The sequence below is a fragment of the Notamacropus eugenii genome, chromosome 2, assembly GCF_028372415.1.
Source record: "Notamacropus eugenii isolate mMacEug1 chromosome 2, mMacEug1.pri_v2, whole genome shotgun sequence".
In the NCBI taxonomy this organism is placed as follows: domain Eukaryota; kingdom Metazoa; phylum Chordata; class Mammalia; order Diprotodontia; family Macropodidae; genus Notamacropus; species Notamacropus eugenii.
In genome coordinates, this window is record NC_092873.1 from 145,997,220 (window position 1) to 146,021,988 (window position 24,769).

General features: G+C 33.5%; 1 protein-coding gene across 4 annotated transcripts in view; it reads left to right on the forward strand.

The window, feature by feature from the left end:
* MYO6 (myosin VI) overlaps positions 1-24,317 on the forward strand; it is a 226,644-nt gene extending 202,327 nt beyond the window's left edge. Inside the window, exons 30-35 of one of the 4 annotated variants that reach the window (XM_072642643.1) lie at positions 4,494-4,532; positions 5,660-5,763; positions 8,364-8,495; positions 11,967-11,993; positions 21,177-21,395; positions 23,404-24,317. In XM_072642643.1, the coding sequence (XP_072498744.1) occupies positions 4,494-4,532; positions 5,660-5,763; positions 8,364-8,495; positions 11,967-11,993; positions 21,177-21,395; positions 23,404-23,603 (721 nt within the window). In that variant the 3' untranslated portion in view covers positions 23,604-24,317. The remainder of the gene's footprint in view (positions 1-4,493; positions 4,533-5,659; positions 5,764-8,363; positions 8,496-11,966; positions 11,994-21,176; positions 21,396-23,403) is intronic. The other 3 variants (XM_072642644.1, XM_072642645.1, XM_072642647.1) reach the window with 3 other exon arrangements.
* Positions 24,318-24,769: the final 452 nt, after the last annotated feature.

The following is a 24,769-nucleotide window of genomic DNA, read 5'->3' on the forward strand; positions in this document are numbered from 1 at the left end:
ATGGAGATCACAAGCTTCCAGGTTATTTTAGCTATCTTCAGGATTTTGAAATAAAATAAAATTTGCTTTAACTTTGCCCTAGACTTTGGTGGGTGGATTCATCTGCTGGCATTAGTCCAATTGCCATGCCGTCTTACCATATCAGTCCTTGGGCTAGGTACATGTGCCATGACAAGCTGTGTGAAGTTTTAAGTCAGGTTTTGAAAAAAATTGAACAAGCAGGGTGATGATGGGGAAGAAACTGGCTTATAATCCTAGGTTATTTCTAGATGTTTGAGTAGGAGTTATATTATTGTCTATTATATCTATAACAAATGTGGCCAGTTCTTACCTGCTCAGGGTAAGAAAAGAGTCATGAGATTGTATTTTTTTAAACCTATACATACAACTACAGAGATGAATTTAATTCCATTCTATCCGATTGTGAAGGACAAATCATTGTATATCTGTACTAAAAACTTTTTATGAGTCTAGGTTCCTGTGGGGGGAAAATGTACTATTTTCTTTTGATTCTTCCCTAAGTGTTGAGAACTATTTAGAGTCTTTCAGAGTCAAATGGAGTTTCAGACTTTTGGTATACTGAAATGCATAGTTACTTTTGACTTTGAGATACTCAGAAAGGCAGTAAACACCATTAGGAGGAAATGTAGATTCATTTTTTCGTACTTTTGAATGACAGCAGAATTTGTTACCTTTGCAAAAGGGAGTTCAATTTTTCCTTAACTTAGTTCAGAAATAATAGTTGGAATGATTTCAGTTCCTTTTTTCCCCTTTTTATGGATTGCTTTCCTTTCTTCCTTTAGTTACCTAAATTTTTACTGATGCTGTTGCCCTTTCTTCTCCATGGAGCCTTCCTTAACTACTTCAGTCCTTGTGGAACCCTGTAGCAATTATATTCAGTACCACACAATTTAGTGCCCAATTATGCACCATTTTGATTTGGTTGTGTCCTTGGCTGAATGCTTTTCATAACTTTGTATGGTTATGGAACGGCTAAATGCTAACCCTTAAGAGTTATTGAAATAAAACAATGCAATATAGTGTACGATAGGATGATAACGTAGACCTCTTGAAGAGTACGTTTGTAAATAAGTGTTTGTATATCTGAAATAAAAAATTTCTTTTCATAGATTAGGTTCCTGTACACTAACAGCTTAGAATTATTTGACCACATTTGTGATGTCATTAAAATGTAGAATTAAATCAGTTGAGTTTATGATCCTGAGGAATAAAATCAAATTGCCTAAAACAGTAAAATTAACCTCTATATTATAATAGAACAGAGTGCTAGCTCATAACAAAATAAGAATTTACCAATGTAGATGAAGCTTCTCACCTTTTCATTCTATTGAGTAAAATTTTCTTAATTAATTTCTTTTCTGATTATGTTAGTCCTTTGAAGATTTGAAATGAATGAATAAATGCAGGGAAGTTTCCATTAGTCTTTATATGAAAGTGAAGATAATGGAATAAAAATAGAAGGACCTAGAATATACTATTTTTGGTTATTTAAATTAAGGACAAATTTAAACCTACATAAATAAAAAATTTTTTGATAGCTTATGAATTAAAGTCTAAATGATTGTATTAAATTCATTTTTAACACTACAAGAACCAGGTGCATAATTGAAGCAAAAATATGATTGTATTTTGAAATAAAACAATTTCATTCTCTTATCTCTTTTCTTTACCATATGGGTAAAAAGATGTGCTGCTCAGTTAATATAGCTATCCTAGGTATTCTTAAATTTCATTCCTCCTAAGTGTTAGCTTGAAGAGTTTATTATAGGATTTTAATTATTTTCATAGATGCAAACCTTTTTTCACTTAAATTGAAATGAATTTTCAAGTTAGTATAATTTAATATAGTCAGTTTTAAGTTATTGAAGGTCAATTTTTTAACATGCGATAACTCAGACTATGTGTATAGTATTTGTTAAACTAATGTCAATCTGAAGCTAAATCTCAGAAGCTGATTTTACTATATATTAGTGAATGCACATTTTCTTATGAAAATCTTCCCACTGGCAAAAGGGACCAAAGAAAGGTTATTATAATCACACCATCTTTCAATAATCATTTGAATATATACATACATTTTCAGTCATGAAAAGCTTCCAGACCATGAGTTTCACTGTTTCCATTTGAGTATGAATTAATTTTTACATCTAAAATGTAAGTGAAAAATTCTAATTAAGTATATGTGTGAAGAGAATACATATAACCTATTGAAGGAAAGATCATCTGTTTCCAAGCAAGCATATTTGTTAAATTTGTTGGATATACCTTCCTACCTTGTGGAAATTAAATAAATGCTGTTTAACGATAGCTATATAAACATTAAATAAGTTACTTTAAAAGGTGGAACACACTCTCTCCAAACTCTAAATTAAGAAGATATTAACTTTCATTCTGAATATTGACATCAGTTATTTCAAGACCAAAAATTAGAGTTAGCATTAATTTACTTGAAATTTGTTTCCTTAATAAATTATTTACTAAGTGGCATTTATGTGGCTGTTAATATTAACATAAGTGTGTCTGTGAGGAAACAAATTGAAGCCCTTATTTATGTTATTGAGTTTTCAAATTTTCAACTCTTTATAAGTAGAATAAATCAATTAATAATTTTTTTATGGGGGATGGAGGGAAAATTTACGTCTGATCCTCCTGATGAAATGGTTGAACAGTATCTCAAACCTGAATTGGAGGATTTGGAGTAAGATTAGAGAGGCTACCATCACAGGTAGGTTTCCGAACGCACAAAGTAGATCACTGTTCACTCAGATGGGCATCATGTAATTGTCATTCAAACAGTTCCATCTTTAAGGCAGATAAATAGTAAAAGAAGGTGGAGGCTAGTAAGTTTATTCAGATTAAAGAGAAATGTGGAGAGTTTTAGAAGTTCAGAAAAAAGTTGTCATGGACTGTGAGGTACAAACTGAGAAGTAATATGTCCTGGGAGACAAAAAACAATTTAATATAATCATACATAAGCTTTGGAAATGAGAAAAACCAAAGAAACTGTTCTTAGATGAAGCGTTATTTGTTTAAATGTCTACTTCTTTTGGCTGTATGTTTAGCTTAATGCTTATTTTGCTTATCTAAATTATTGGAGCTCATTTTTGTAAAAAGGCTCTGGCTTGTAAATCTATGATTACTTTTAGGCTGTTGGACGGGCTTCTGTCACCACTTCAAGACTGCTTTTTATGGGGAGGAGTAGAACAAAAGAGACGTTCTATCCTCTTGAGATAACTGTGGAGGTTGGATTGTTTCATTGATGATAGTTGTCCAGCAAACTCTGCTTGTGCCCTGAAAAAATTATGATCATTAAAAAGCAATGATTCTTAGATTTAAGCTAAATTATGAAGGAAAACAAAATTTTGAATGTTGACATGTTTTGAAAACCCAGAGCTAGAATTAATATTATTTTATTTGCAAGTTGTTTCCTTAATAATTAAAATTATTTACATCTGACGTTTATGTGGATGTTAATGTTAACACAAAGAATTGCATATACATATATCTGTGAAAGAAATTTAGATACTTATTTCAGTTACTGAGTTACTATATGAGTTCACGTAGTAACATGAAAGACAAGAAGTCTGAAAAATTAAGGAAAAGAACATGCCAGGGTAGGAAAATAGAAAATGAATAAGTGAACTGTTTCCTTTGAGTAAACAGCTAAATTCTCATCCTTTTTTCCAAAATTGAGTGCTATACCAAAAATTGGGGAGAAGTTAATCTCTGTAAAGATCCAGTTTACTTTTATACTTCAATGGATCTATGAATACAGATCATTACTCATCCAAAGGACACATTTAGTAGAACTTTCTTAATCCTTATAAAATATTCTTGCAAGGTCAGAATCATTCATTTCTTTATAGGTAGTACTTATTAGATTATTCTCTTTTTGGCATGTTGTATTTAGAGCTACAGTATTTTCTTCAAAACCTGACTTTTATTTGAATCTCTGCATTGTAGAACACATTCACTTGCTATATTTATGTTCCAGCTGTTTAATATTAAGGATTAAAAATTCAGTAGACAAAATATATAATCCATATATATTTTGATAATCTTATTTGTTAGACCTTCCATTTTGAAGAATGATCTGTATACGCTGTACACACCTCATATTCAAAAGCAGAGACAGAATTTCATCTAAAAGAGATATATATATATATATATATACATATATAAATGCATATGATTATGTTTAGTAATAGGTATAAGACGTGTTCTAACTTTAAGGAATTTTAAATAGAACTTTTGTTATGTGTTAATGAGTCATGTAGCAGCAGTGTTTAAGAGCTTGTGTACTTTTAGAGAGATAAAAATTATTATTTGATTTCATGGAAAAGTAAAATCAGTAAACATGTTTACACTATTAAGATTAAGAAATTATATTTATTTTTTGGAATTTAAGAAAGTAATTTAAAATATAGTGTTTCTTTTACTCATTTTTGTTATATTAATGATTTTTTTTGTAGAGAACAAATGGCCAAAGAAATGTCAGAAATTTTGGCTAGGTTGGTGTAGTTGAACTCCTGCTATAATGATTATTAGTTCAATGAAATCAACTTCTCAAATTATTTTTTTGATTTATGAGGCCAGAGCTTTGTCATGTGACTAACCTACAGCTTGTTTTTAAACTAACCATTCAGAAAAAGTCAATCCTTTAATACCTTAGAAATTCTTTTATGAAAATTGCTTTAAAATACTTAAATATTGCTCCATCCCTTGAATTTAATTTGCCAACCAAAAGAAGTCACTTTCTCACTTGGCAGAATCTGATCCATCATATTTCTCTAAATATAAGCTAATAACATTTTAATTGCCAGTTTAAAAATTATAAAATGCATACATACATAATTGGGAACTTGAAATAATTAGCATAATTTCTATCAGAAGTCAATCTTGTAATGACCTTACTTTGACATTTACACCATTGTCTTTATTGAATTTAAACCATCTATAAGTTTTACCTCAGATGAAAGTTCAGTAGTTTTCATTCTCCTGCAGTTGCTTTAGCGAGTGTTAGAAATTATCATGGTTTGTAAATAAAGCATTTTCTTTTATAATGATTTTGTAGACACATTCACTGTTAAGATTTACATTATAATATCAGATTCACAGTTAATAGAATGCTTCATGGTTTACAGACCATATCTTCATAGCAATGAATTATGGATATTATTGTCCACAGTTTGGAAAATGGAGGCAGAAAGAGGTTAAGCCACTTCAGTATGGGCACACTACTTATAATGAGGTTCAGAATTTGAAACACAGGTCCCTGACTCCCTAGTCCATGCCTCTTGCCAGACTTAACAAATACTTACATCCAAAAATGCACTTTAGTTTTTGTTTGCTAAGATTGGCTCAAACAACATATTGATGTATTTGGAAGGAATTTGACTTCTATCTATTAACAGTGGCTAATAATTTGTGAATCCTGTCTTTCTAAGAAACAAAAGTGATTACATTTTGTGTGTAATAGCAGTTTTTCTTTTTTCTCTAACAATAATGATTGTTATGTAATAATAATAATACCTAACATTTATATATCATCTACTGTGTGCAAAGCACTAATTAATAATCACTTTTTTGCTGGTGTAGAAAACATTTCTTGTTCTAACATATAAAAATATGATTACAGAGGTCCTGTAGTCCAGGCTACCAAAGCAGCTGCTGGATCAAAGAAATATGATCTTAGTAAATGGAAATATGCAGAACTCCGTGATACAATCAATACCTCTTGTGGTAAGTTTGTACAAAGAAGAAATATATGTGTGTATAAACATATACGCACACACATATATGTCTGTGTATATGTAAAGGCTATATGGCTTGAACATAGTATATGGGTTTATGTTTTCTGTAAAATAATCTTTTTGTGTGAAGTGCTATAAATTATTCTTTCTATTGATCTTTCCCCTAAAATAGTTTCCAAGAAGTTAAATGGAAAGTGAAATTATAAAATAGAACTCTTCTTTCTCTTGCCCATGTCAGTAAGCAAGAAGATTAGAAAAATGTGGTGGCACTGTAGTGGTATAGTAAATATGAGATATTCTGATGTTGATTAGGATAGTTGCTTGTTCATGTACCTCAATATTTTACGTTGAATCTGAAGGGAAAAATAAGTTTAGCGCTCTTACGTGAAAGTCTCTCCTACTTTTCTTCCCAAGAAACATTCAGTGTCATGCCTTCTTTTTTCCTCAGGTTAGTCAGGTAACAGACATTTGTGAAACTCCTGCTGTGTGCTAGGCACTGTGCTAAACTTTGGGGATACAAAGAAAGATAAAAATCAGTCCCTTTTCTCAAAGAGATAACAGCCTAATGGAGGAGATAACAAGCAAACAGCTACGTACAGGCAAGATGTATACACGATATATGATAGCCTTGAAAGGAAGACACTAAGATGATGGAAGACTGAGAATAGTTTCGTGACATTGCATGCTTTTGGTTTTCTCCCACCTCTCCATTATTTCTTCCCTAGATATGTTTGTTATCTCATTCTCCTATATCAAATGGGTTATCTCCTGAGATTCTCTCCTTGATTTTATCCTTTTTTTCCTGTATATATACTCTCTTAGCAGTGTCATACATTCATATAGATTTAAATATCACCTCGATAAAGACAACTCCTAAATTTATATCTGTCACAGCATATCCCTAGAGCTCTAGTCCTATATGTCTGTTATCAGTGGAAAGATGGTCATCCAGTGTTAAGACTTCTAGTACTGCCTTCTAAGGCAGAGGCCTTTAAAAAAAAAAACCAGTTGTAATTGTTTTCATTGTTGTTCAGTTATTCAGTTGTGTCTGACTCTCTGTGACCCCATTTGGGGTTTTCTTGGCAAAGATACTGGAGTAGTTTGCCATTTCCTTCTCCAGCTCATTTTACTGATGAGGAAACTGAGGTAACCAGGATTAAGTGACTTGCTTAGAATCACACAACAAGTAAGTGTCTGAGGCCAGGTTTGAATTCATGAAGATGCATCTTCCTGACTTTAGGCCCACCACTCGATCTTCTGTGTCACCTCGCTGCTTCTCATTGTTGAGGTTTATCTTTAAGTGAACCAAAAAAAAAAATCTGCTCTGTTGTAGGTTTTTTCCATTGGTCTGATTTACGCCTTTTGGGGAAGAGCAAAATGAGTCTAACCAATCTCCTATATATTGACCCTTTAGATATTTGAAGACAGGCATGATGTTCCACTCTACTTTTTGTTTATCAGGCTAAATGAACTCTCAGCTGATACGGCCAATTTCAAGTCCCTTTACCATTCTTTTTACCCTTCTCTGTTTTAGTCTTCCAGTGTTCTCCCTAAATCATGGGTCTGAGAACTAAATCTCTTTTTCTGGTCTAACCATTTGACTTCATAGAATACAAAATAACTCATGTTTCCCTTATTTTAAAAATCTCCAAACAAGAAGGACTTTTTACTTTTTATGTGTTACATACAGTGACTTGTGCATAGTAAGAGCTTATTAAATACTTGCTTGATTAAATTGAATAATAAATGAAATAAGTAAACAAAAAATTATACTACTTCTCTTTACCTTGTCATATCTGTTGATTCATATTGAACTTATAGTTTTCCAAAATCTCTTTCTCCCCACCTCAAACCTTTACTTGTGTATTTATTTTTTGAACCCAGGTGCAGGTCTTTACATTTGTCCTTGTATATTCCTTAACTGCCCTTTCAGCTCATTAAGATCCTTTTGGATTCCATGTCTGTTATCCACTGTCCTGCCGATTGTTATAATTTTATGTTATTTTCAAATCAGTGAGCATGTTGTCTGTGTAATCATTCAAGTTCTTGATTAAAATGTTGAGCAAAATATGGCCAAAGAATCAAATAAGATTTTGTATGTGTAAGACTTTGCAAACCTTAGAGTATTGTGTACATTGAGCTGCGATTGAGAAGGTAAATCTCATTGGACCAAATCTACGTAGATATCACAATTGATGTTTCAACACAATGAAAGAATATACTGGATGATTACTTAATTTATTATTGAATTTCTAGCTATTTTAAGTTTCTCTCAGACCATTTTTCTCTACTTCAGAAATTTTTTGGCCATATCTGTATTTTCATCAGTGCAGAGAATGCTCTGGTAAAGAAATTTCTTCTACCAGTACAGGTTGGCAGCTGTTCTGCAATTTAAAGTTTTAGAGAGTTGCCTGGGTCTCTAACTTGTGGGTCTTGTCCGGGCCATATGGCTAGTATGGGTTAGAAATTGGACTGAATCTGAGTTCTTCATTTCTCTCCTTACTATACCATTCTGCCTTAGAATTATACTGAGAAAATGAAATTAATTTTTTTCTTTTTCTCTTTGCCAAATTTTTTTATACTTGATAGATATTGAACTATTGGCAGCTTGTCGAGAAGAGTTTCATAGAAGACTAAAGGTCTACCATGCTTGGAAATCCAAGAACAAGAAGCGCAATACAGAAACAGAACAACGTGCACCAAAATCAGTCACCGATTATGGTAAGAGCTTGTTATAACTTCGAAGAGTCTGTCCAGAGGAGTTACAAGATAAGCTAAAAGTTTGTACCAGAGCTTAGTATGATTGTTTTACCTGGCTGTAGATAAGTGACTAATATACAGTATTTTGGTAAAAGATTTGATATTAATTTTCAATAAAGTGACCTTTAAATCATTAAAAACCATTATTTTTCATTGAGATGACCTTATGTTACTTAAGTATAATTACCATTTCACTTGTTTTTAAGACCATATCTATTAAGGCCTAAGGAATTTTACTTTGAAAATGATATAGTTTGTCCAGTTTTGCTCAGTGTTATAAATATGGTTGATCAAAAGATATTTATATTTAAACTTAGTATCTCATTTATATCTATAATACTAATAGGTAACATTTATTTAGCACTCAGAACTCTGTAAAGCATTTAGCATACAGATTGTCACTTGATCCTTATAACATCCCTGTGATGTGTTATACCTCAGGTAGCATTATCAACATTTTACAGATAAGGAAACTGAGATTCAGTGATATTAAATCATTTTATGGTCACACGTGTTAGATTATGAGCCTCCCATGGGGTGTTTTTGCCTTTATGTCCCCAGCTTTTAGGACAATGCCTGGTACATAGGAGGCATTTAATAAATGCGTGGTGTTGTTGGTTCAACACAGTGTCTTCCTTCCAAGTCCACTATTCTTTCCATTGATGCAGTTACCTAATTGAAATCTGCCTCTACATTGACCAAGAAAATTACAGCATGCCTTTTTTTGCTCCAGTTTAAATTACTGTATCTTTAGTTATTCTGTATGCAGCAATAAACATAATCACAGTTTCCCCCCCCACAAAAAAACCAAGCAAACAAAAAACATGAATGAGAGCCCTTGTGCCCTGCATCAAAGACCTAGAAATCCTGAGGCAGACCAGTAGTCTCTCTAGGTTTCTAGTCTGTTTCTACATAGTACATCAGGCCATGATCATTACCTTTTGTAATATTGTGTCCAAAATGGACCCTCAAAATTAGCTTTGCTTTACTAATATTTAAAACTTCATTATCTATGAATTTATCATAATTATTTTAGAGCAACTTGTGTTGCAACCTGTATAATTCAGAGTAATCAATTCAACTAATCAATAAACATTTACAAGGTACCTGTATGTTAGACATTATACTATGTACTTTGGGGAGACATATGCCAAAGTGAGATGGCTGTTGCCATCATGGATTTTACATTATACTAGGAGGATACAACATATTTGCAGTTTAGTAAATGGAAGTATATGGAAGATACAGAAAAGGAAATACACAGTTACTTGAAAGGGCACTAACAAGTTGGGGAATCTGGAAAGGTTTCTTGAACAATGTGCCCCTTAGGTCGAAACTTGAAAAGAATTGTTAGGGGTTCTAAGGATGAGGAGAGGAGAGCATTTCAGGCATGGGAGTAGGGTGGGAAGCCAATGGAAAGATAGAGAGATGTGTACAGGAGACAAGTTGACTGAAGCAGAAAGTATATGAGAGGTAATAATGTATAATCAGCCTAGAAAGATAGACTGAAGCTAGCTTATGTGTTTTATTGCTTAACAGAGAGGAGTTTCTAATTTATCTTAAAGGCAATAGCCAATCACAGAAGCTTCTTGAATAGAGGGGTGACATTTTCAAACCTTCTTAGGATTGTGACTGTTGAAAGGAAGAAGAAAAAAACAGAATGATAACTTGAGGAAATGACAGGGTGAAATTAAAGTGTTTTTTTTTCTTTTTTTTTAAGGATGGAAGATTTTTATTGTGGGCATTTTAATACTGATTTTGTCCTCATGTCCAGTTACTCCTTTTTTTCTCATAAAACCATCTTCTAAATATCAGAGATAACACTTATTTCTCATGCTCCAGGATTTTGTATTTAGACAATTTATATTCTTCATGAGTGTGTGGATTCTGATGACTTTCTTCTTTGCCTTAGTCATTTCTGACTGAAGTCAGAGTCTTTTAAGTTTTCTCTCACCATCCTCTTGAGCATGTTAGCTTCCCTGTCAGAAGCTTTTCTAACTGTTAGGTTATCCTCAAGGTTTGGTGATAAAATGGCAGGATTTTGTAGGTGCGGTGTTGCTATTCTGCATGAGGAATGAGCAGTCATATTCTTCTCAGAAGAAATAAAAATAACAGAGCCAGGGAAAAATAAAGAATTGAAGGGATTCAGTGTCCTTCAAACCAAGGTACATTTTTCCAGTTGTAAGAACAGATACTTATATGCCATTTAACAACAAAAATGGGAAATGCTTTCCTGGCCTATTTAGGTCATACAGCTGTTATTGTTTTAGCTGAAACTAAAATCCAGGTTTGTTGACTACTAGTGTCATTCCTTTTTTTTTTTTTTTTAAATTTTAAAATTTTTTAAAAAAATTTCCTTTCCACAGTAACTGCTGTAATATACTGTTTGATTTATTCATGTAGTCAGTTTCCTAGTTAAAATTTTATTGTGGATACTTTAAAAACTACCTTTTTTTTTTAAATTTAAATTTAGAATTTTTTTCTAAATTTTCTCTTTATTTCCTTTCTCACCTAATTGACTAAAATCCAGAAATATAGAGTATGGCTAAAGTACTTAGAAAACTTTGTGAGCCTATTTTAGAAAGCACTGTGCTTAAATAGTTATTATCTGTTGACTTGAAGTAGAATTTTCTGAAAAAAGTTTCTGTATTTGAAGGATTAGATCTAAACTTAAAAAAAAGAAATTGAGAGGATAACTACCACATATGATTAACAAAAATGTAAGAATTTGATATTAGTGATTCCATTGTGAAGTACTATGGGGGATTGTATAATCATGATAATAATAATAATAATAATGATATTCTTACAGATAAACCAAATTAAGATTTTTACCAAATCTTTGTAATACAGTTAAAAGTTTCTCACTCTGTGATTTCTTAAATTTCACTAGTTTCATTAAATTTATAAAGACATGTATTTCAAATTGTTTAGTTCAGGAATGTGGTGGAGGGACTAGCTAATGACTCAAAGATGTATGATATTTAATTGCTCAAAGTTATTTTAACCTGACAGCTTGATCTCTTATGATGTAGGATATTCAAAGAAACGGAGCAACCTGAGTCCATTATCTAAAAGTAGTATGATTTTTTTTTTTATCCCTACTGACTACAATTTTTTTGGAAATTTTTGCTGTCATTTCCTTTTTATATGAAAATTTTGGTCCCATTGCATCAAACATTAATTGTAGTACATTTGACATGTTTTCATTTTATACACCACAGTTTTCACCACGAAGAACAGATAGTACTTTTTCCTTTGCATATTTGAAGCAAATAGTAATTCCTGAAACCTAATCAATCAAAAAAAAAAAATCAGAAAGCATTCACCACATGTGAATTCTCACCTGAAAGGAAGGATAGTTTTAATAAATTATATGTGTTCATAATCATTGACATGTTTATATTTTCAATATGAAATATTTGTTCACAGATTTTGCACCATTTTTGAACAATTCACGTAAGTGGGAAGATCCTAATTTATAAGCTAACGGGAAGATGGGTTAAACTTTCTAACTTCAGTTAATCAGTGTTTTGCTACACTTTTTTTAATCAAAGTACAATGATATACTAATTTATTTATTTGTAGTAGAACAACTTTTGAACTGAAAAAGCTTACTTGCAATAATTATGTTAAAAAAATATTAAAGATGCTTGTGTGTTTACCTTCCTCATTGAACCATACATATATGTTGAGGTAAATTTAATTGAATCCATTAATCTACTATTTAATGTTTAATAATACCACCTTTTAAAAAAGTAACAAGCATTTTATACCGAGTGTATATTATTCTTTTTATTGTAGCAAAACTCTGTAATCTTAATATAACAGCTGTTTGTTTAGAATCAGAACTAACTTTAGGTGATGGCTCTTAAACAGTATCTTTTCTAGGTGATGGTATTAGAACATAAAAATTGATTCCAATAAGCTGCTGTGTATTTTAATTAGATACAACTTTTGGATGTTAATACATGTACTCAGGATTAGAAAACCTACCAGTTGTAAAACAAACAAATAAACAGGGATAAGGAAGAGTTTTTCTTCTGAGTTTTTTCATTTTCTGTAATATGCACTCATAAATAATATAAATCAGTGATTCAGCTTATTATTTATCAGATTTCTCTCAAAATCAGTGAAAATGATGATTTGTTTGGATAAGATGCTGTAATATGTTCCTGATATGTTGTGTGTGCATTTTTTAAAAGGACTCCTGGTAATTTATAGTATTGGATATAAAACTTGTCTTATTCTACAAAAATTTTTAAGTGAATTTGAAAGAAAGTTATTAAGATTTTTAACATCAGCATTGCTAGATTTCCTGGTGGATACTGCTTCTATAGACTCCCAGGAAAAATTTAGTACTCAAATTTAGTACTCATTCAGTCAGCCAGTTAGCATTTATTAAATGCTTGTTATTTACCAGGCATACCTCTAAGTGCCAGGGATATAAAGGGGGAAAAAAACAATCACTGCCTTCAAGGAGCTCACAGTCTAATGGAAGAGACAACATATGAACAAGACACATAAGTGGGATAAAGGGATGATAGCCTCAGAGATAAGGCACTAAGATTAAAGAAAATTGGGAAAGGGTTTTTAGGTTTTTTGTTTTTTTTTTGGCCAAAGATGAGACTTTAACTAAAACTTTCAAGAAGTCAGGGAATCGAGGAGGTAGAGATAAGTAAGGAGAACAGGTGTGGGGGATAGCCCGTGAAAGCATTCTGAGTCAGGAAAAGGAGTGTTATGTGTGAGAAACAGCAAGGAGGCCAGTGTCACTGGATCACAGTGTACATGTAGGGAAATAAGGTCTTAAGAGACTGGAAAGGAAGGGGGTCAGTTTATGAAGAATTTTAAAAGACAAATGAAGGATTTCATATTTGATCTTGGCAGTAATAGGGCACCAGTGAAATTTATTGAATGGGGAAGGGAGGGTCAGACGTAAAGATCTGCACTTAGGAATTTGACAGCTGAGTGGAAGATTGATTGGAATCAGAAGAGATGTGAGGTAGAGAGACCAGTATTTGGACTATTGTAATAGACCAGGCATATGGTAATGAAAGCCTCTAACAGGGTAGTGGCAGTGTCAGAAGGTATATACAAGAAGAATTACAAAGGTAAAATTAATAGGATATGTTGTGACAACTGATTGGATATGGGTGGTAAGGGAGAGTGAGGAGTCAAGGATGACATTTAGGTTGTGGGCCTAGGTAACTGGGAGGATGATGGTGGCACCCTTGAATAGAGACCGGGATAGATGAATTCAGTTTGGGACATGTTGAATTTAAAATGTCTGTGTGACAGCCAGTTCAAGAAATCTTGCAGGCAGATTAGAAGTCAGGAGAAAGGTTAGAACTGGATAAATAGATTTAAGAATCATCAACGTAGAGATAATAATTGAATCCATAGGAGTTGATATGATCACCAGCTGAAATAGTATAGGAGAAGAGAGGCTAGGACGGACCCTTGGAGCATCCAAATTCAGTAGACATGACCTGGATTATATTTAGCAAAGGAAGGCTGAGAAGGAGCAATCAGATAGGTGGAGAAGAGGAAGGGGAACAGTGTCAGAGGATGCGGAGGTCAGCAGAGGGCCATTAGATTTGTCAAGTAAGAAGTTGTTAGGAGCTTAGGAGAGAGAGCAGTTGTGGTCAAATGATGAAGTTTGAAGCCAGACTTCAGAGTAAAGAAGAGTGACAAGAGAGGAAGCGGAGGCACCTATTGTAAGTGGCCTTCTCAGGGAGTTGAACCTCCGTAGGTTGCTGAATGTCACAGAAATAGAAAGTGGCAGAATCAGAATTGAAGTCAAGGTCCTCTGACACTAAGTTTGTTGCTCTTTCTACCACACCAACTATCTCCACATTGCCTTTGAAATTTGAAAGGTGTATGAAATGTTAGATTGATTATGGGGTAATCATTACACTTATCAAAAACCATTCTTCATTCCATGAAAATTGCTGGATTTCTATGTAATACTTAAAAGGCCTAAAAAAGTTATTTATTTTCTCAAGATTTGAAAAATGATAGATGATTTTAAAATTCTAAAATCTGAGCACAAAATTGAAAGTAGTATTTTCGAGGGGGTATAAAAACAAATAAAAAAGAATGAGCATCTTTCCATTAACATGTTGGGTTCTCTTCAAAAGGTGCTGGGGCTTTTTCAGCTTAACTAAACTGGAGCTATATTTTGGACAGTTCTGAGCTTTGCTTAACAGTTGTTGCTTTTTGCTTTTGTGTGGTTTCTAAAGAAGCATTTCATTGATTACTTCTTTCTCCCTATTTTTTTGGTAAGAAGTTAAATAAGAATATCTATAATGCATTTTGTAACTTTTAGGAAATTTATACGGCTGTTTATATACCTGTTCTAAGAAGTTTTTTCATTGTACATATATTTTCACTGTGAGAACTCCAAGTTTAAATTGAGTTAATGATTTTGGTCTGTGTTTTAAGTTGTGAATACAAAATATATTAAGCAGGTTAACTAAAAGCTCATTGCTAAGATTTAAAGTTGTGCCTTAGGAAAATATCCTAGGCATACTGTTTTAAAAAAATCCATATCTTCAGTATAAAAACTGAACTGTGAAAGGACGACTGATTTGAACTCAATTTCCTGAACTAGCCGAAAAGCAAGTATTCTTACCATTACTCAGGAGATAATTTAATATCTCAGACTTATTTCCTTCATTGGATTTTAAAAGATGGAGAAAATATTGTTATTTGAGAGAGTGAATAAAAGGAAAGTTCTGTCAATACATTATGGCATTTACTCACCTCATAGAGGATATTTGCTTTATTTTAAATCAAGACTATTACTTAAACTTGCCAGAGCCAATTTGACATTTTAAAATACATGTTCATTCGATCAAAGAGCAGTTTTTGATGTTCTCATCAAATGAAATGGCTGTATCTGACAGTGTTTACATCCTTTAGATTTATCAAATTTCTTTTCATTAAAAAAAAAGATCAAGGCTACTCCTTTTCTCATATTATTTGCTTTACTATAGCTATCATTTTGAACTTTTTGAAGGAAAAGTATAATATAAACAGAATTAAATGATTTGGGAGTCTTAACTATTAAAAATATCACAAGTCCTTGAGACATGCATTGAAACTGAATTTATTACAAGAGAAACAAAACATGCATGTGGAACTCTTATACAGATGCAGGGAATTCAGTGGTACATAGAAAGTCTTGGGTATTTAAGTTACAGAAAAAAGGGGAAGTCATGGGGTGGAGAGAAGATTAATCCCTTCCCAAAGAGGAGGAAAAAGGGTGACGGCAAAAGCCTCATTCTTTCCCTTGGAACTGGTGAACTAGAAAGATAGGATGGCCTGCTTATCTACAAGGGTCCCAGCTACACAGTTTCTCGGTCTGGTGTAGACTGACTGATGCCTGACTTGACTCCCAAGAACACACAGGGAGTCCAGCTTTGGCTGCAAATAAAAATTATATCAGTTTGGGGTGGGGCTTTGTCTGTGACACATTTAGAGCATACTCCGAGTCTGGTATTTCTGGAAAATATGGCAACTCAAGAAGACAAATTCAGGGGGTTCCTTAACATCCCCCCATTGGTCATAAGTGATCCCTAGGTATGCCGATGACCACAGAGAATACACTTGATAAAACATTACCATGGATACTCTGCAAGAAGGCACAAGGATAAGGTCAGTGGACAGAAAGCTAGCAAGAGACCTTGGACATTTTACATTTTGGGAGTGATACAGTTTAGTTCCAATTATAAAGTGAGATCAGAACCATTAACCAAGCACAGTACAAACCATAGTAAGAATGTTCAAAATCAGGAGCTAATCTAGAGGGAAAAATCATACAACATCAAGATAACCTAGAGAACTTAGTATACAGAAAACAAAAGCCAAATACCTATTAATAATACATATTAACAAACAGTAAGTCTCCTTGAAGTTTAATAACCCATTCTCAGTGTCCATTCAATCAAATATTTCAACGTGAATCTCTGACAACCCATTCAGTCATCTGGAATATCTTTTCTTGGAGCAACCTGTAAGATCGCATGTTGTCAGGAGCACCATTTCAGTAGATTTCCTTTTTGGTTCCAAGTTACTTGTGTGTGTATGTGTGTGTTTGTCCTTCGTTGCCGAAGAAGACCATGCCATTGGAGAAATGATGACATGACTTGCACTTGACTTTGTTTTGAGTGAAGGAGGGCTGTGCAGGTCACCAACCTTACTTCTCCATCTGTATCCAGTGACCAGATATTCATCAGGATAACTGGAGATGACCCAGAATGAGGCAGTTGGGGTTAAGTGACTTGCCCAAGGTCACACAGCTAGTGAGGGTCAAGTGTCTGAGGTGAGATTTGAACTCAAGTCCTCCTGACTCCTGCGCTGGTGCTCTATCCACTGCACCACCTAGCTGCCCCTCCAAGTTACTTGTAAAGACTCCTTAGACATACTTGCTAAAATCTTTTGCAAAACAGATCTCAATACAAGTCACAAAGATTATTTCTTCAACAACTAGTTCATGTGGTGAAAACCAGCTGGAACTTTGTGGTTCTGATCTAATTAATAACAGATCTATAAGGGGAACATCAAATTCAGAACCCATAGTTCACTTGAAAGTTCAGAGAATTTAAGTTTTAAGTACTCCTTCTGTTTCTATATTTATTTGAACTCTGTACCCAACATAAACACTGTTAACTACAGGGTTACTGTTAAATTGATATGTGTAAGACTTTCAAATACAAACAAAATATTTTAAATACCACAGAAGGCAGAATTCTTAAAACCTTCCAAATTTTATGTTTATATGTGTGTGTGTATTTGATCTTGTTGCTTTCTCAAACATTTATCCAATTTTCTTACTTTATAATTTGTACTGTAACTTAATTATTTTAAAATTCCAAATTTAAGTACTACTTAATTTAAATTAATTCTAACTCAGTTCAGTTATTCAGTTCCCCCCTTAAGAGGAGCAGGAACAGATGAGGATCTAATTCTCACATAAAAACACAGGTCACAGAACATGGTTTATGACCTTATGATACACAAATGAATTTACATGCAAGTTTCCAAGTTAACTTCAATTGTAGCAAAAAGATTTGGAATGGAATGTGTAGATAGACTCAAGCAATTAATCCCTAGTTACACAGAGAGAGCAGTGTATATAAAACTGAATTGTTAGCTGTGTTCAGATGGAACAGATATTACAAGCATTACTCTTCACTAAGATGATTGACAGTACTGAAATTCTGTTACTTAAAATAAGAGGTTTCTGACTATAACCTCATAAATTAATAGATTAACATCTTTGCTTCACAAAGGTTTTTCTTTGTATCTTTGTCCCATTATTCCCATAGCATTCTGAAAGAATGAGCTATTTCAGGGTTCTGATCTCATACATGATTATGCATGTATTAGATGACAGGCTCAGGTACTAAGTCCCTAAGTTGTTTGGGATGTGGAATGAGTATACATTCAGATTGAAAACAGTAAGGTCTTACAAACTTTGACTGTGCTCATTTCTTCTACTGACAACTTGCTCTGATTATAGATATTTGCTATGAGAGGAAAAAGCAAGGACATGATTATAACAGCATCAAAACTGTTCCTTCAGACCTTGGCCTAAGGGCACTGAATAACAAAATATGTATGCCAGGATAAAACATCCTTGGCTCTTTATGATTTCAGGTAAGAGTCACAGTTGACAACCATTCAGGCAATATAGATTCCACTTCATAGACAGATTTAGGAATAACCAGGCAAGGAAACATTCCTGTTTGAAAAGGAAGTAACTGAGCCAAAAGTATCTTACCTTCAGCTGTGCCAAGGTCCACTTGGCTTTTTCCCAGATACAGACCTCCACTTGTAACAGTTCAGGGGCACACTCTTGTAGTATATCTCTTGATGATGGATTACTGACTTAATGAACTATCAGACAACTATGCCTGAATTCAGAACTCAAAACAATATCAAAGTCTCAAAAGCTTTCACCTCAAATAGCAAATTTTACTCATTTCATCTGAAGGCAAGGCACAGTTATTTCTGCTCTCATGGAGTTGTAATAAGCAGTAAACGTTTACCAGATTTCATATACACGTAACAAGAGATTTCACTTCACATTACTCACTTATTTTTCTTTTCTTATTCTTGAGTTTAGACTCCTCCTGGTATAAAGATCAGTCATGAAAGAGTATTGTTAAAGCAAACTTCTGAATTCTCAGTAAGCCAGTTTCATCGATTCTGTAACCCATGATGTCTTCACAGGGCTGATGACCTTGCCCGCATATATGGTTTCTAGAAACCTAGCAAGTTTACAAATGAAGGGGAGTCTAAAAGGCCCCTTTTCACATTACAATTACCATTACCCTTTTAGAATGTAAATTTTAACATCATGACATTAATCCTTAATACCTTAGGTAAAAATCTTATAATTCCCAGAAGTAATAGCCAAATAGCTTTGAGCTGTAACTTCCTCTGAACTGTAGGCAAAGGTGGGAACATTCAGGTTTCTAAACTACAGTTACAAAAACATTGTAAAATATGGTTAGCAGGATTGATAAAATAATGTTACAAGTTTTAAACAATTTTTCCACCTTCTTTAGTAGTTCAGTTCATACTCTAATGATATCCAAGCTATAAAAAGTTGCTCTTCTAATGACATAACTGATAAAATAGTTTACCAATTTTCATAATATAAGGACATGTAGAAACAGAATGATATCATAAACAGTATTATGCATTTGAAACTTGAAACAAACTCATTACTAATCAAGTGACCTCATTTTAGCTCAATGCATTTCCAAAGTACCTTGCACAGAAAATCATTCATCACTACTGACATTGTACACTGATCACATCTGAAAACGCTGTATAGAGTTACCAAGTATGAAGCAGGTACAGCTAATTAAATAATTTGGTACTTGCCTTAGTATGCCAGACCCTGTTAGGCACTGCGGAGTCATTTGATCCTCACAACAATCCTGGAAGGTGGGTGCTATTATTATTCCTGTAAAGATTAGTAAACTGAGGCAAACAGACATAAAGTAACTTGCTTAGGGTCACCCAGTTATAACAAGTTTTCAGATCCATGAATTTTCCCAATTTATTTTAATGCTAAATAGTATAATAAATTCTGATGTATCGTAAGCATTATATTTAAGAGAGCTACATTTCACTTAAAATAAGACCAGAATACATTCAATTACACTTGAATCTGTGTTGCATATGGTACCACACAGAATCTCAGTTTATAATTTCAATTGTTTAGTGTTATAGTTTACACAAGGACTATTTATTCAAGCATTAAATATTGTGGAGTTCACTATTTTCAGCCATTCCACTGCCAAAGAATTTAAAAATAGAAGTCTGATATTAGCTTTAATCTACCTCAGTCTTAAGAACATATTTTAGTGTAATTCAGATCTATAGTTCCCAATAAGATAAAACATGTGAAGTTTCATACAGCCTTCTCACTTAAACAAAGCCAAAACTTTCTCAACCCTTTCTGTCAGTGCACGCAACCTGTCTTTCATAAGAACTCACACCTTCCTTATTACTTTCAGATTCTTTGCTTAAACTTTATTTTGTTCACTCCCTAATTCTCCTTATTCCAGTAATATCTCAGGCTGTTATTCTTTAATCTTTACTTCTCATTGAGTTTCTCTTTGAAAATTTAGTATATATTATTGTTAAATAAAACTGAAGACTTATTAAAGAATTTGATTGATTCTCAAAGTACAATATTGAACATTAATATGCCTCTAACAATTAAACTTGAATTATTAACATTTTTGTTATTCTCTAAGATTTGGAAATAACCGAAAATCCTTCAAGATGCTTTTAGCACTGATAAAAGTCCTTTTAACAGCTTACAAAAACTTGGTCTGTTCAAATAATAACTAAGTTGTATATCATTCACAGAAGTAACCCAAAGCATTTTCAATTTGCCTAAATAAGCTCCTCTTGTATGGGTAAGGAACAAGACAATTCTTAACATTCAAACACATAATCTATTATAAAACTGAGTAGGAGTCTCATATAAGTTAAAGCAGAATTTCCAGCGCCAAGGTGAATCACCATTTCAGAGAGTTACTTTCACGTGTTGTTCCAGTCAGATTCAGTTATCTTTTGGTTGTTTCCTGGTGCACACAAAACTTGCCTTTTTCATGAGCCATGAAAGAGTTAAGTGCCGGTCCTATTCCAAAGTGCAAGCCTTGAAACTTTCACTGACAGCCTTCAAACCTGTCCCTCGGTAATCAGTGAAATGACCTTCTTCCCTAGCTGTGAAACAATAAACTAGTTATTCTGGGAGGGGGGTGGTGGTGAAAGCTTGACCACAGTTCAGAAATGTGAAGGAAGAGAACAGGTGTCTATTAATGCGTAACTCCTCGTGTTGCTGGTGTCTCTAGGAACCTTCGGTAGTTTCTTGTATAAGTCAGAGGAGATGCTTTTACATTTACATTTATTTGAAAAGAGAAAATACAAAAACCAACTACACTTCAGTTCTTATGTTTTTTACTTTCAGCTTCTATTTATGGTGAACCTTGATTCAGAGAACACTGAATAATTAATTTTTTTTAAAAGAAAGAAGACTTCTGTGAATTAGAAGTTGTTATCTTGTCTCATTTTCCCTGTCTTGATTGTCACTTCCCTCATTTTGTATAATAGCTCAGCACAACCCAACAACTCAGCTTCCTGCCAGACAGCAGGAGATTGAAATGAATCGGCAGCAACGCTATTTCCGTATTCCGTTCATTCGTCCTGCAGACCAGTACAAAGATCCTCAGAATAAGAAGAAAGGTTGGTGGTATGCACATTTTGATGGCCCTTGGATTGCCCGACAAATGGAACTTCATCCTGACAAACCACCTATCCTTCTTGTAGCTGGTGCGTATGTTTTATATGAAATAAAAAAAAATAGTTTGCAGCATATTCTAAAATATATTTATACAGTAAAAACTTAGAGAATCTGTTCAGCTGGAAAGAAAGTATTATGGTTAAATAAAAGTACTAGTTAACTGAGAGTCAGTTTCTGTACTGAAAAAATTGTACTCCTGTGTAAAATAAAGCTCCCCATCAGTAAACATGTTTGAACAGAAGCTTGATGACAGTGATAAAAAAAGGAACTGCTGCATGGGTTAGGAGATTGACTTCAGTGATCTTTAAGGTCCCATCCAAATCTAAAATCCTTTGATTCTGTGACCTGTGCATTAAGATCTCTTGGATGTATGCATTTATAAGAGTGGATGTGTGTTTAGAAAGAGGGTGTTTTGTGAACTGCAGATCTTCTACCTAGGAACCATTTTGTTCAACCACAATGGCAGTGTGCTTTGAAAAGCTTCTTATGATTATAAAATTGTTTCTGATCACTTTAACCACACAGAATGAACTCCTAGAGCAGGGATTTATAACTTTGGGTTCATGTACTCTCAAGAAGGTCCATGGATAGATTCCAGGGGATCTGTGCACTCAGCTGAGAAAAAATTTTTTTAATGTAATCACTTTCCTTTGTAATCCTAGGTATTTACATATTTATGAAATTATTCTGATGAGGGGTTTTACCAGACTTCCAAAAAGGTCCATGATATTAAAAAGTTGCTCCAGAGGATAGCATAGGTAGAAAGAAGGCAGCTTCTAAATTCCATGAGAAATAATGAGTGCTTCAAAAAACAGTTGTATAAAAGTATAAGAAGATAGAGCTTATTAAAACAATTTGGGAAATACTTGTCAAAGAGATGGGGATGAACATGGAACTCTTTGTTGTAACCATAAACCTAAACCAGAGGCTCATTCAGTTTGTTTTTCCTCTTGAAATCAAAGCATTCTCTTTAGGTTGAAAGGACAGAGCTTCGGATTTGTCCTTGGCAAGTGATAGCCAAATATACTGCTCTTATAATAACTGGTCTTTTTCTGTGTTTGACATACCAGCCTCTCCATTCCTTCTTTATGGAGCTTAATGGCCATTACTACTGCATGCATGTCAGATCATCCAAAGTGACTTGTTTTGGTCTGGAGGTTTTAGTTGAAAGCTTTAGATGAGAAACTCAGTTGTATATTTTTGGGTCTTCTTGACTTCTTTCTGTGATTTCTAGGTTCTCTGCTCTTGATGTTTTAAAAATTATGATTGAATAAGTCAAAGGTGTTTATTTTAATTGATCATATCTGGGTTAACAAAAAACGTAGATTTCTTACCATATTGTAATTAGAGAAATATGCTTTGGCCAGAGTTTATGATTTAATATCATTTCACTCACAGTGATGGTTTTTTAAGAAGACTTCTAAAAATCTATATATCTAAAGATAGTAAAATTCATGCAGATTGCTCTACAGTGAAACTCCTACAGCATAATAAAAAAATGGAACCTCCCCTACAGAGGAAAGATTTGAGAGGATAGAGTTTTCCCGACACTACCTAATGAGGTAGAGTAATATGGAATTTCAGAACTGAAGGACCATAGAAGTCTGGGACTCCAGGATGCAGTGTGGAGTTCTGGTCTCAGCTCGGCCATTAGTTGTGCTTGTGATGTAAGGCAAGACACTTCTCTTCCTTTGTCCCCAATTTAGTCATGTAGCAAGTGATAGAGTTGGACCAACAGGCTCCAAAATTCTGTGATTCTAAGCCCTTTCCAAAGAGTTGTGAATTATTACCAAATGTATCAAGAAGTAGCTTTTTTATAATAGTAGATAGTTTATCTGATGTTTTATTGGAATATTTGTTATTTTTGAGAAACCACATTTGTGGAATTTTTGGGAGAATTATAGTTTTCATGATGTGCTAAAAGGTTGACTTTTAATTAGAAACGTAACTATGGACGTCAGGAGTATACAAATTATTTAATATGTTAGATCATTTTGAAATTATATTATGATTTTCATATGTCTCCAAAATTTATAGGTAAGGATGACATGGAAATGTGCGAGCTAAATCTTGAAGAGACTGGTCTAACTCGGAAGCGTGGTGCTGAGATTTTGCCCAGGCAGTTTGAAGAGATTTGGGAACGCTGTGGTGGCATCCAGTATCTTCAGAATGCAATTGAAAGCAAACAGGCTCGGCCTACATATGCAACAGCCATGCTGCAGAACCTGTTCAAATAAATACTGCCCACGATATAGAGCTAGGAACTCTGGCAGGAATACAGAGAAAAGATTCCTTTGTTCCCCAGAGGATTTAAACATTCCATAATCATGCTATAGAGGCTTAATATAAAGTGAACAGATTTTATTAATCATGGGGGTTTGTTAATTTGTACTTTTTGAGGGTTAGTTTCAGTAGGGAACTGTAATTTTGAGCTGGAAGACTTTTTGTCCAGTATTTTTCCATCTCTGTCTCATTAGTCTAGTGCATCCTCCTTTAAAAGCCTCTCAGAATTCTAACACTTGGCATAAGTCAACAAATTCTGGCATTTCTCATCTTTTGGCAATATGCTGTATTAAGTAATGAAAGTTGCCCTTTTTAAAAGACGGAACTTTTTTAAATATCCAGAATTTTTGGCTTTTTAAAACCATATAAAACAAGGGTATATGATACTTTATAACTGGAATTGTAAGGCCTTAATTTTAGTTTTTCTTCTCAGAGAAGGCTAGGCATTTTTGAATATGAGCAAGACTTTGATGTCTTATTCTGGAGGCTTTTTAGTATTTGAACTCAATAACTTTACCAGGAACTCATTAAAAATCGACCTAAAGTTAGAAACTTTATTTCCCCCTCTTTTATTGAGCCTTAGCTTGAGTGAAACAATTCTTTATGAATTTTGGGAAGATCTTAAGTGTATTTGATGTATTGTTTAATAAAGGAGACACTAAAATTGATATCCTGCACAATTTTCTCTTTTTTGAAATCTGAAATGTGTGTTTCTTGAAGAACCTTAGTTTTATTTTCCTTGGACAAAATTATGCACTTAATGCAACTGTTGAGTAGAAAAAAAATTGCAGATAATTCAGTTAGAGAAAAGAAAAACATAAGGGAAAAGTACACTGTGGCATAACTGGAATGTTTCTTATGTCTTTTCTGCTTTGTCTCTGCTGTGATTCAAATGATAAAATTACTTTAGTGTCAAGATCTTTAGTCACTTAATGTAATTTTTGACTACTGTTTTTCAAATAACTTTAATTCTTTTTTAGGCCCAATACTTTGCCTTTGAGACTGTTTTGTAACTGTAGCATTGTTTTATAGGCTGTATAATTTAAAAACTATTTTGCTTAGTAATTGCTAATTTCTGTCTAAAATAATTTTTAAAATATTTTCTCATTGTGTTAATTTT